This window comes from Heliconius melpomene, unplaced genomic scaffold, assembly GCF_056956725.1.
Source record: "Heliconius melpomene rosina isolate 202511_hmr_F unplaced genomic scaffold, ASM5695672v1 ptg000035l, whole genome shotgun sequence".
NCBI classification, from domain to species: Eukaryota; Metazoa; Arthropoda; class Insecta; order Lepidoptera; family Nymphalidae; genus Heliconius; species Heliconius melpomene.
The window spans coordinates 128699-142522 of NW_028181869.1; the positions used below are offsets into that span (position 1 = coordinate 128699).

Consider the following 13824-nt stretch of genomic DNA (forward strand, 5'->3'; position numbering starts at 1 on the left):
GGTTACATTTTCTTAATAGAGAATCGAACCTACAACATTTTGTTTGTTAGTTCCACTGTGATGGCCTCAAATACTAAAAATTGCTTGAAGAAGTACCTATATATACAAAAAAGTTTACCTATATATATATATATATATTATACTTATTAAAATAGTAAAAAAACTATAAAATATATTTTATACTAGTGGACCCGAACGTGGCTACGCCCGCTTGAACTATACGAATATTTATTAAATATATTTATGAAATTGTTTTCAGCTTTCAATAGAGAGATGCGTTAAGCAAGCTCATTTTGGGTGACGTTTTCTAACAACAAACTTCGCAAATCGTTGCTTACCAACGGTCGCATAGCGACGGTTGTTATTAACATGGCGGAATAAATTGCATTTCAAATTAATAATTATTTTAATATGTTGGTATATAACGAAAATATTACAAATATGAGAAAAAAAGTATCCTATGTTCATCCCGAGACCCTCAAGTATCTCTATATGAGTATTTTATCACAATAAAGTTAGCGGTTTGGCCCTGATTGCGTAAAAGACAGACAGACAGACAGAATTTATAATATAGGTATGGATTATTCTTACATCGCTGTATAACAATAGCAAAACAACATGTCATATTTAAGCTACATCTGAAAAACATATTTCAGAACATCTGCTACGCGTGTGTTAGCATATTCCCATATACATATTTCAACAAGAAAACGATTATTCGATATAGTAAATTTTGTATTAAAATTTTTTTTAGGAGACCAGTCGTGGTGCAAGGACACAGGCATACGGCTGGTTGTGGGTTCAATTCCCAGTAGAAGAAATTAAATAATAAATATTTTCATTTCCTTGCTCTAGTAACGAGGCGTAGTTGAGATTCGTCTATTAATACGAAGGATTTTAAAAAAATCTGCTTTTTCTTGTTTTTCGGCGAATATTTTTTTAATCATCACGCTATGAACGCAACGCAAGGGAACCAGTGTTAAGATACTTCTGCTCCCACTTTCGTTAATAACAATTGTGGTTCCATTCCATTCTAGAGAACAAAACATTTAATATTTCCATTCTCTCGCTCTGGTAACCAGGCAAAGAGCTCAAGAATTTGGCGGAAAATGGGAAACCCTAGTGCCTACTCTACCTTGTGCAGGATTTACCTAAAAAACTAAATCTAATATCTAATTTATATCTTATAATACGTAAAATATACACTTCAACCAAAATTTCGATCAAGAAACCCTTATAAACATTATTTTGAATAATCTATTTGAAGTAAGCTTTAATCTACAAACAGTGTATTAGCATATCCTAGTTTATTATTACTTAGTTAAGTCTACATACACTCTATCTGTTATGGAAATTTACTAATTTGTTGAACGTGAGAACTAATTTGTGGTATGTTATTTACGATTAGAAATTTAATATAGTAATTTTATTTATTTATTTATCTATTTAAGGCCGCTGTGGCGCTGGGGTATAAGTGTGCGACCGTAACGACGGCTGTGAGTTCGATTCCCATTCGGGGAAAAGATATATTATATAAATTTTCATTTCCTCGCTCTGATGTCTATGCCTACACTGCTTCGTGAGAAATATAGTGTTTTTTATATTTTAAAATGTATTTATTATATTAATTTATTTATGAAAATATAAATTTTATTTCTCTTTAATAAGAAAAGTAGTTACAATCCGATATTATATATTGTTAGAGAACGGAAGCGGTTAACGTTTTTAAAATAAACACGATAAAAACACATACCGTCTATATGTTTCCAACGTACTCGGACAGAGGTTCCACGTAATTACAATAAGACATGTCACTCAAGAACAACACTACTCACTAGATACCTTCCAATCAGGACTTCCACCTTTAAGCAACAGAATTCCACAGCTTTTATTGTCTTTTTCACCTAAATCTACCCACATTTACACTTGTATGCTAACAATGTATTAATAGATTTCTAGTTACAGTCAATTCAATCAACAATATCCGGCGACGATGCGGTTGCTGTTTTCAGTGTTGTTCGTGGTTTGACATTTACTATATACTATACTCTACTATAACAATATTCTACTTATTAGGTAGGTAATGTTTTTTTTAAATAATTAAACTAACATTATTAGTATGACTGTAAACACAACAGTTGTAAGTTCGATTCCGACTCGGGTAAATGAATTAGTTTCATTTCCTCGCTGGTGGTCAAAAGAGCAGTATTAGGTTTTGCAAATTTGCAAATGCGGGCTGTCAAAAGCGTAAAGTAATTTTCTTCTTCATTATGCTTACTTTTCGTAAATAAATGAGTAAATATTATTTTTTTAATATTTTATTTAATAAAACTGCATTTTAATATGATTCTCACTCATTTTATTACTATAATTTAAAACATGAAATTTTCCACAATTTAACTTGAAACACAATTACACCTCTCTAAGATCACAATAAAATTACGAAAACACCGTAATATTTACAATAAATAAAAACTATTATTTACAACATAAACTTATCACTCATAATAAATACTTAAAATTTATTAGATTTGACTGCTTCTTTCATTTAAAATGTATGCCAAATTTAAGTATTTTCATTGATATAATAAATATTTTTTGTAAACATATAAAAAATCATATTTATAAACGTTTTCTTTTTCGTACTAAGAACTACTATATGGAAGGAATATAATCTAAAAGGACTTTAATTTCAGTCACTGTAAACAAAATGAACCTAAAGTGCGACGACGATGTAAATATTTTCTAATATTATCCATTATTTTTTTTATCCATTATTTCATATATTATCTTCCATTCATCTTTTAATATTATATCCCCTACATAGAACGACTTAACGTCATTCGCAAAAGGTGATACCTCAATTTCATCTTACTAACAGCATATACTTTTATTAAATTAGCGAATCAATTTTACATTTTTAAATATAAATTATTATAAAAAAAAGATACATTTAAAAATATAAAAAAATAATGTGAAAATTTGAAAGGATGGTTGCTTCCACTTCCACGCAAAACGACTGACAAATTTAGACGAAACTTTACAAAAATGTAGGTTATTCCTTTAAAATAACACGAAGGCTACATTTAATGTAAAGCGGGCGAAGCCGCATTTGGGCCGTTAGTCATCACCTGCTTTTATATATATATACATATATATATATATATATACACATAGAAGTACTTTATTAACAATGGATTTATATATGAAAGAAGCAATCAATATCTTAATTAATAAACGTTTCTAACATAATAATTGGTTTATTATCAATAACGAGAGCTCTCTATTAAAAAGTAATATGTACACCGAATAACGAAATAATCCAATAAATAACAATTTATCACATATAAAAGGTACAAAGTACTAAAAAACGTTTAATGAAGTTCGTCAAATTTTCGCCTTTTGTTGGAAAAAGCTTAGCAAATTTTACGTTCATTTTATTATATGTTTGGCAAACATAGCTAAATGTGAGGTTTTGTGAACTAAATTTTAATGAATTTGCTAATGAAAATGTAAATATTCGTATTATGTAATAAGTTTAAAGTTAAATTTTAATTTTAAAACCGCTTCGTCTAACCAAATTTTTAAAAGAAAATATTTTATAAAACATAATTACCACGAATTAGGATTTGAATTTACGTATCTGACACCTTTTTAAACATCTCTTAAAACTTTAAGTGAACAAGAATTAAAGGAACTATTATATTATTTTTTAACATTCATAAAACCTCCAATGGATAGAGACAGTGCTGACAGTTCAGTAGATTTATTATATCAAGAAATTTGTCACATGGAAAAATATTTTAAAAGTTCACTATTTTATTTAGAAGATATCTAAACATTACGTTAACTTTAGAAGAATTATTATTCTCGTCTTTATTAAATCTTGTCTTATCTAGATCTTTTTTGTTATTTATTGTAGTCAGAGTTACATCAAAATCTTTAACTTTTATACAATTTAAATTATAACTATTTCACTAATAGACGATATCGATATCGTTTCTAAAATATTTCAATTGTCATTTTGACTACATAAAATCGATTTTATCAGTACTACACCATAAATGACAAAGATTGGTTATAAATACATGTTCTTCTACTCTCTATCTATCTCTTACACAATGGAATCATTTGGTTTCTCAGCTTTAGACAATAATGGAACGCTACTATAATCTTTCAGACATTCGGAGACTTTCCTAGCGCCGTTATCGAAGGAAGTCGCTGTAGGTAACTTAGGTATCCAATTGTTATTACCTAATTTATTCGATTTGTGATTACTGATTGAATTCATTTGGCACTCCTTCAGTTTAACTTTCGGCTGGCCTGTTTGACTTAAATTATTATGATTAAAAGTGTTAACAGATAATGACATAGAATTTGATATGCTAAGCTTGTCCAACTCCTCAGCTTCAACTACTCCATTGGTGACACGCTCATTTGGATCAGAATGCTGCCTTTGCATTTTGATCACTTGCAATATTGGTTGTACTTCTCTTTCCAGCTTATTAATATCTGATTGTTTATGTAGAAGTACTCCTGAACCCCGCCTACTGGAGGATCTGGATCCTTGATCTAATCGCTGTCTGAATGGAGTTAAATGTGATAGTGATCCACTCTCCGTTGACTGCGCTTGTAATTTTTTTAGCGGTGGTTTTTCTCTTGGTGCCTTTGGATCTACAATTTCACCCAAAAGCCAGTAAGTTACTTGTAGTCCTTTGCCCTGTTATAAAAAAATACGAAGTTAATATTAGACGAGCAAATCGCTCGTAGCTATTTACTTAGATTATTCAATTATGATTCGAATCAATTATATATTAATCTAAATATATCTAATCCTTACTACCTTTTCCAAAGCAAAGGTACTTTTAGTTCATTTATTATTATTTACAATTGGTTGAGTGTAATATAACATACCTTCATAGCAACCTCTCCCCTACATTCTAAACGGAATGTACCAAAAGTATCAAGCAGAGACTTCGTAGTTTGCGACACGTGTATTTTCAGTGCTTCACCATTAGATTCCATTCTTGAGGCTGTGTTGACTGTATCACCGAAGAGACAGTATCTTGGCATCTTCAGTCCAACGACGCCAGCCACACAGGGACCTGTGAAAAAACAATTTAATTATGCTGTATCTATTATAGATTGCTTTGGCTTAGAAGTTTTATTTAATGATAGCTACATGGAATAGTAGACCTGAGTATAAGATAAAATTTTCAGCCTGATACCTCCACGCGTTCTTAAGAAAATGGGTCCTGACTGACGGACGGGAAGAACGTAGTGTTCGAACACTAGGTTTCCAGGTTCCCTGTACCTATATGCGAATATAACTTTAAGCTGAAAAAGAAGAAAAAAAAACGAACCAACACATAATAAGATGTAAATACGACCGCTCCGAAGCTAATATGATTTTTCTATATCGATCTGCAAAATTTTACAAGGCAATTGCAATTTAGATGAAAATCCTTGGCCACAAAGGCTTTTTCTATCTGGTGCAATATCATTTCGCTTTCTGATGTTTTATTTATGAACCAAAGCTTTTTACTTTACTTTTTTCACTCTATTTTCTTTTACTTTATTTTTGCCTTTGTTCAATTTAGCTTATTATAATTGAAATCCTTCCTTTACAGCTCTATAAAATTCTTAAGGTGTATAAAGTTTTAGCTATCGTAGTGAAGTTGTAGGTTCGATTCGCACTTGGGGAATTAATTAATAACGCGGCACTGGGTCCCGTCAATTAACACGCAAAATCACTAGTTTTATTAAGGATATGTATGTACGTTGAATGTAGCATAGCTCTGAAAATGATGATGAAAATATTAATAAATAATATTTCACACCCCCGAGTAAGGACTGAACCCACCCCCGTTACAGTCACACCCTCGTACCCTTGCGCCGTAACGGCCTGAATCATGAAGAAAAGAACGTAAAACAAATATAGAAATTCCAAACGAACCTGATTAGTTACGAGGCAGGTACATTTATTATGTTACAAATAAGTTAAATTCTCTGTTATTCCAACTCCAGAAACTTCCTAACATCGTTCTAGCATTGTAATTTTAGATCGGAAAACGAAAACTTTTTGAATATAATTATTCGAATACGAATTAGGTAAAGGGTAAGAAATACTTATTGTTGTTAGTTTCCTTTGAAGCCTTATAGTAAGGGACGAAAATGGAACCTGGAACCCTAGTATTAAGACACTCTATTCCTAATAAAAAAACTTTTATTCCTAACTTTCCACTAAGTTCTGGAGCCATTTGTTATTGACTGGTCAGCGTCGCGCTTCGCCTCGTTGTACTCTTTCAATACTACCAGAGTATTGTGTGACGTAATTTAACACCACGAAGTCTCTAACGTCTCTACGAGAGCCGAGAAATAAACATAATTGCCCAAATAATAAAATTTATTCCCTAATAATTCAATATGTCAGAATCGAACTCGCAACCATCGCGTCGCGTTCACAATCAGTGGCTTTGCCGCTTATGTACGACCACATTATAATTATAATCTAAGCAATGTATATATATATATATAACAATTTAGTTTGAAATTAAATATGGATACTGAGAATCTGTTTTAGATCTCTCTATTAAATCCCTGTCAGTTTACTTGATAGACTATCATTTTAACATAAATAAATTACTATTCGCATACTTAGTTAAGTTAACATTAATAAAATAATAGTAAAATTAATTTCAAATAATATAAGTTGGAACTAAATCATTTTTATATGCTTGGAAAGAAATTTCCATTCTTTTAATATGTCATCATGTATTCACTATCTATTTTAACTTTTTACTGGAGGAAGGTCACGTAAAAAGCACGGGGACCCTCCGGAGGGCGTGTATGGAGAAGTTGATGACAGAGGACAGAGACCGTAGCGTTTGGCGCTCCGTTCCCTCTGGCTACCTCGCCATGGATACAGCATAAAGCTAGTTAAGTTAAATACTTTTTAGTCAATAAAAATACTTTTTATTTATTTATTTATTTATAAATTCGAAAGTAACTCTGTCTATATGTCTGTCTGTCTGTCTATCTGTCTGTCTTTTACGCAATCAGGACCAAACCGCGAATTTAATTGTGATAAAATACTCATATAGAGATACCTGAGGGTCTCGGGATGAACATAGGATACTTTTTTTTCTCATATTTGAAATATTTTTGATATGTACCCATATATTAAAATACTTATTAATTTGACATGCAATTTATTCCGCCATGTTAATAAAACCGTCGTTGCTAAGCAACGATTTGCAAAGTTTGTTGTTATAAAACGTCACCCAAAATGAGCTTGCTTAACGCATCTCTCTATTGTAAACTGAAAATAATTTCATAAATATATTTAATAAATATTCGTATAGTTCAAGCGGGCGTAGCCGCGTTCGGGTCCACTAGTTATCATATAAAACCTTGTATCACTTAAGTTTCATCTAAATTTGTCCAGCATTAAAAACTTTCACATGTATATGTATAATATTAATAAAATAATAATCATATAATAATATATAATATAACATAGGTAGGATATACAAATACACACCAGAATGCAATCCAATCCTCAATTTCAATTGATCGTGCGGTCGGTGTCTAATCTTGAAGCGTCGCACCGCGTCGAGCAGAGCTAGTGCCATGCGCGCGACTTCGCACGCGTGCCTCGTGCCGTTGCGCTCAGGCAGCCCTGAGACCACCATGTACGCGTCGCCTATGGTCTCCACCTGGTGATGGGGTTAAATATAATTTTATAATAGCAATTTTATATGTATTAATTAGATGGTAAAATAATATATTTGGAATCGATTTTGGGTCTTTAAAATTTTGTTGTGGACTTGTTGTCCCTTTTCTCAGTTTGGTAATTAGGCAAATCGCGAAAACGCAACGCAATGTCTTGAAAATATGTGGGTATGAGGAGAACGGAGTGTCTTAGCACTAGATTCCCTCAATCTATTCTATTATAAATCAAAATAAACAAATGCACGATAATTTTAGTTTTAATTGCTTTTAGACATTTTTATGAAGGTATCTACTGAAAGAAATTTTATGTTATTAATGTTAACATACGTCCCCACTTACCACCTACCTTTAAATACATTATATGTAGTTAAGTTGTGGAATTAAACGCCACGTTTTGTCGTGCTAAAAGGAGGAAATGTAAATAATTAATTCCTCTGACTAGAAACCGAACCCTCAACTTTCACGTTTACATTCAAACTCTGTGACGCTACACCTACGCCTACGACTACGGAGTCTAATTTCTTTATGTAACAATCTTAATAAAATTAAGAATTCCAATTTCATACTAAATAAGATTTTATCTTACTAGATTTAAATTAAATCAGGAATGGATTAAGGCACAATAGGTTCACATTATTAGATAGTGATAAGCTTTCCATCTCAAAAGTCATGTTGAAATTGAAATATGAAAGTTCAATAATTGAATTAAATTGAGTTATTAAATTTAATCCAGGTATTATTTATTTTTAAGAAATTTAGCCTGTCTTATATACTAGCGACCCGCTTGCGGTTTCTCCCGTGTAGTCTACGATATGTCTACGATATGTCTACGATATGTCTACAATATGACTACTTTGTTATTTTCTATTTTGGCATATATGATTCCTATACTAATATAATAAATATGAGGATTTACTTTTAATATAATAAATATAAGGATTTCTTTAATTGAAAGCGCTTATTTCAGTTACTGCTACTGCTGATTTGAATCTAAAAAATTTAGAATTCACCGGAAAGTGGAGAACGAAACTAGGTTTAAAGATTTCCTCTATAACAGCGTGAAACCTACATACACTATTACACAAATTGCTTTTCTGTGCATTTTTTCAGCTTGTCTTTACCTTGGATTCTCTCTTTATTAAAAACAAATATTTAAAAGAAAATTTTTATCCAGATAGATTAACTGTGTTCATTACTTTGTTCGGAAAATCGCTTAGTGTAAGCTTTATATATGGAGATAATTAGAATTTCACGGAACGACGTACGAGCTTAGCCTTATTAGAAAATGATAGAGCTTTTATAATATTGAAAATTTATTTTGAAATTAGATACTTACCATACAAATTGTGAAAATTGAAATATCAATTTTGCTGTTTAATTTATAATATAAAATATAAATAAATTTTAAAACGTAGAAACTTTTAAACGTGGATTCATGCACAACAAATAAATATTTAAATTATAATAACTAATGCTTATAAAAAAGGCATTATTTTGAATTATTAAAAGAATAATAATATGTATATATATGACTAGCGGACGCGCGCAGCTTCGCTTGCGTATTTAGGGGTGAAGTCTAATAAACCATGAAACACGTGTTCACTGAAATATTTTTAAGAGTTTCAATTTTAAATTTTATAAAAATCGGTGGCGATTTAAAGATTTTTCCATACAAACTTACAACCCCTTATTTGCACCCCTAGGGGATGAATTAAAATAAACCACGAAACATGTGTTCAATGAAATATTTTTAAGAGTCTAAATTTCAAATTAAAAAAAAATCGGTGGCGATTTAATGATTTTTCCATACTAACTTTCAACCCCTTATTTGAACCTTTAGGGGTTAAATTCTAAAAAACCGTGAAACACGTGTTCAATTAAATATTTTTAAGAGTCTGAATTTACAATTTTATAAAAATCAGTGAAGATTTCAATTTTTTTCCATACAAATTATCAACCCCTATTTCACCCCTTTAGGGTTAAAATTTTTCAAAATCCCTTCTTAGTGGATGTCCAGATTACGAAAGTAAACATCTGTCCAAATTTCACATTTTTACCATCAGCGGTTACGGCTGTGCGTGCGTCTTACCTCAGTCAGTGAGGACAAGTCCTTTTATATATAAAGATAAGCAAAACAGAAATAATTTATTACTTTTAAATGTATATTTCACAATTAGATTTTAAAAAAATAACCTTACCTTATAAACATCATAATTTTCCACAATCGAATCGAAGCAGGTGTACAAATCGTTAAGTAAGTCCACGACCTGCATGGGCGTGGACGACGCGGAGAGCGCAGTGAAGCCCACTATGTCGGAGAAATATATAGTCACTTGTTCGAAAGTCTCCGCTACTACTGATTGGCCGTTAATCAACTGGGATGCCACTGATCTAGTATAAAAAGGTATATTTTGTGTTATGTTATTTTTTTATATTGGATATCATTTTTAAAACCAACTAAATTAAAACTGCATGTTATGTGCTTTCAAACAATAAAATAATTTTTACTGCATGTCGCTTTGTTTTTAATACACACCTTATTGAAATCGGAAAGTTCAATATGACTCACCCTGTATTTTGAGGAAGGAATCTGTTTTTTGCTAATTTTGTGTCATTAAGTGTTTAGCGAAACTCAACGCCGTATTCTTTCTGCTCAAACTAAGCAGCTTGAAGGCTTAATTGTTTATCTAGGAAATTATTTTCATTCCCGCGCTCTGGTGTGGTAACAAGTTTATTTCCGTTTTCTATGTTTACTCTACTTACTATAATCGGAATTATCTTTGACTTCTTGATTTTGTAAGGAATACTCACTTAGGTAACAATTGGTAAAGCAGTTCTTCACATTTCTTCTTCTCTTCTAAATAATCTTGCGTGCGTTCACTCACTAACGATTCTAAGTTATTAGCATATTGTTCCATACGGGAAAGCAAATTATCTAATATATTACTACTTTCTTGTGTCCTGAAATATATTTATTTATATTATTATTTTTTTCTTTAAATTGATAGTGTTATAATATACAAGCAATGACTACGACACATTTACTAAAAAGAAATATTTGCAAATTTTACTAACAATGTTGTAAATTCCATTTAATTTAAGATTTTACTCGTGGAAAACAGAAAACAGGTATTTGTCTTCCAGAGATTCGAAAATTAACAGCCCAAAAATTAAAATTAAAAAACTAGCCATACAAAATCCATCACCAGTATGTACATAAATATTACTTATTGAGCCTCCTCACTGCTCCCTTCAGATGGGCAAAGTCTGGTCTTTCCGAAGGCTCTTCCGCCCAACATCTGCGCATCAGTTCCGTGGCGTCGTCCGCTTCACAGGATTTACTATGATTTGTGTTGGGACGAAGACCACCACTTATTACAGCATCTATTGTTTCTGTATGAGAACGTTTATATTATACTGATGTCTGTATTTTGAAATATTAAAAATATCAATATTAATACATTTTTTATTCACATTGCATCCCGTACACCAGGATAGGCAAGAGAAACCTGGTTCCTAAAGTAGAGAGGCCAGTCGGGGCCCCCGGTGGAGGGGACCAACGATCGATCCCCTCCCTAGGAAATAAAATATTTAAGACCTTCAAAATAATGAGAAAGTGTTAACACTAGGTTCCCAGGTTCCCTATACTTTCGTACATAGATAATATAATAATATAAGTAAATCTTACCTTTAGGAGATAAATCAACTCCAGGTCCAAGCCAAAACACACCCTGTCGATTAACGATTTCGTGCATAATAATACCGAACGAGTAAACATCTGCCTTTTGTGTTCCTTCCGGTGGCGGTTCGGGCAAACGTAGGAGTTCCGGTGATGTCCAAAGGAGGCCTAATAAAAGAAATTTACTTGTTATTATGGAAATAAGCTACCAAATTTTACACTTTAATTTTTAGCTTCACACGTTATACCTGATGGGGTACCTTTAGGTATACCTGTTTATTTGTCATCAGACCTAAGAGACACCAAGAGAAGCTGAAAACCGAACCAGATAGAAGCAGCTTGCCTACACAGCCATGAAGGCATTTTCGGGGCACGACCTTCAGTCACAAAAAATACGAACAAGAAGAGAGATTATGATCAACTTTAGTAAAAATAATCAATAAACAAAAAACTATATAATTGTAGTGTCAGTAAAATTATTTAAATTTTTCACATTTTTAAGTGTCATTCCACACTTTGGAAAGAAAAATACTTATTTAGATAACGTACAAAAATTCACGCTACGTTTAAATTTTTATTTGTTTTCTAAATAAATATTATTACTAGCTGTTTTCCTTTAAAAGAGAGTGATTTAAGACTAAAACAAAAAATGCAAAAAATATTCCATAAAATATTTTAGAACAGAAAATACAAAAACAACATTTTTTATTATTGTTCTAATTGTGTAGATTTTTTATCATTACAATCTTTCAAAAGCTGTATTTTTATCGAATATATTTTCGAGTCATATATTCATCTATTGAAAGGAACCCACATGTTTTGAAATTGTATACAAGATGTAAAGTGCTTTTACTAGTTCATATATAGAAACTATAGTCCGTCAATAGATATATGAACTACAGTCTAAAAATTTTAGCTTTTCAGAACATATTGTTTGATATTTACTTTTATGTATATGTAATACTTGTCAAGTATTAATATTTGATGTTAGAAAACAACTACTTTTTTAATTAAATTTATAAATGACGATTATTTTATGAATATTTAGCAAAATCTCGATTCATTATAAGCATTTCAATATAAAATATTTCTTAGCTTCTCAACGTCAAAATAATCTGAAATGGAGAATACGTGAGAAATATATTTTTAATACACAATCAGTCGGTCAGTTACATCTAATACATTAAAATTAATATGAAAAAACCACATCAATGTAATGTTTACAAAATATTTATTTATTTTAAAAGCTCTTCGTTACAAAATGTGACATTCTCCAAATGTTATGTAGACGATATTGATGTCATTTTAAATTTTTAAACAAAAATCAAGTTGTATATTTCGAAAAAAAAAACAGGTCCATTCTATTTATACATTTTATAATGACAACATACTTATTTAAATATGCAATTTTGAAAGAGATCGAATTTTAAAAAAAGCAATAAAAAACTTCATACAAATAAATCAAATAAATTTTGTATTTTAAATTTTAATGAGACTTACTGACATTACTAAATACTCTATGAATTGTTATTTTTAGTCTCACGAACAATTCTGTATATAACAGGCAGAGAGACACCAAAGTGTCAAGATATTCCGCTATCCGTTCTCTACCTGAATTTGGGACATTTTTAGATTTGTACCTATTCATTACATATTTTTCAAATTATTGAAATAATTTTCCGCATAAGAAGACACTCCGAGAGAATCTAATAAAGACACACCGATCCACATTCATTCATGGTCTGAATTCGAGATTCGATTGCTTGGACAACGGCGGAGCTAAACGCCGTGGCTTATCATATCAGAAAAAGAAAACGAAAACAATCTATAACTACATGAATATTTTTATCTATATGCATATTTGTCAAGTCAGCCTTGAAAACATGATTATTACTTACGCGTCCAATAGCTGTGAGCTCTCGTATCCTTTTCTGAAGTCCTCAGGGCATTTAAACCGAAATCTGTTATTTTCAATACGAATCGCGAGTCTACTACACAGTTGCTAGACTTCAACGCCCCGTGAGACCTTATGTCGCTGCTGTGGAGGTAATGCATTCCCTGATGAAGAAAATGTATGATAAATATTCATTTATATTAATAAATAAGTACTGATGCTTAAAAAACTAAATTGAATAATAAAAATAATTACATAATTAAAATATATATTCATTTTTTTTTCATTTTCGCTTTTTTTCCTTAAATAGAGAAAAATCGATTTTGTAAAAAATCTCTTTTGTAAAAAATTAAATCTTTAATTGCTTATTTATTTGTGTTGTGTCTATAGTTGATGGTTTCCCAAAAAGTATATTACTTTTCAGAACAAACTGTAAGAAGAAAAAAATTATATAGAATAGTTGTTATGAATTCTGCATTATTAATGAAATACCCATATTATTTTTTTTTATTAATAA

At 30.9% G+C, this 13824-nt stretch overlaps 1 protein-coding gene across 1 annotated transcript in view; it reads right to left on the bottom strand.

Annotated features, from left to right (window-relative positions):
• Nucleotides 1-2355: 2355 nt before the first annotated feature.
• LOC146526443 (atrial natriuretic peptide receptor 1-like) overlaps nt 2356-13824 on the bottom strand; it is an 84498-nt gene continuing 73029 nt past the window's right edge. Inside the window, exons 13-20 of the mRNA XM_085207125.1 lie at nt 13312-13471; nt 11423-11581; nt 10962-11127; nt 10546-10695; nt 9933-10125; nt 7544-7718; nt 4915-5105; nt 2356-4720 (exon numbers count right to left, since the gene is read on the bottom strand). Coding sequence (XP_085063251.1) covers nt 4115-4720; nt 4915-5105; nt 7544-7718; nt 9933-10125; nt 10546-10695; nt 10962-11127; nt 11423-11581; nt 13312-13471 — 1800 coding nt within the window. The 3' untranslated portion in view covers nt 2356-4114. The remainder of the gene's footprint in view (nt 4721-4914; nt 5106-7543; nt 7719-9932; nt 10126-10545; nt 10696-10961; nt 11128-11422; nt 11582-13311; nt 13472-13824) is intronic.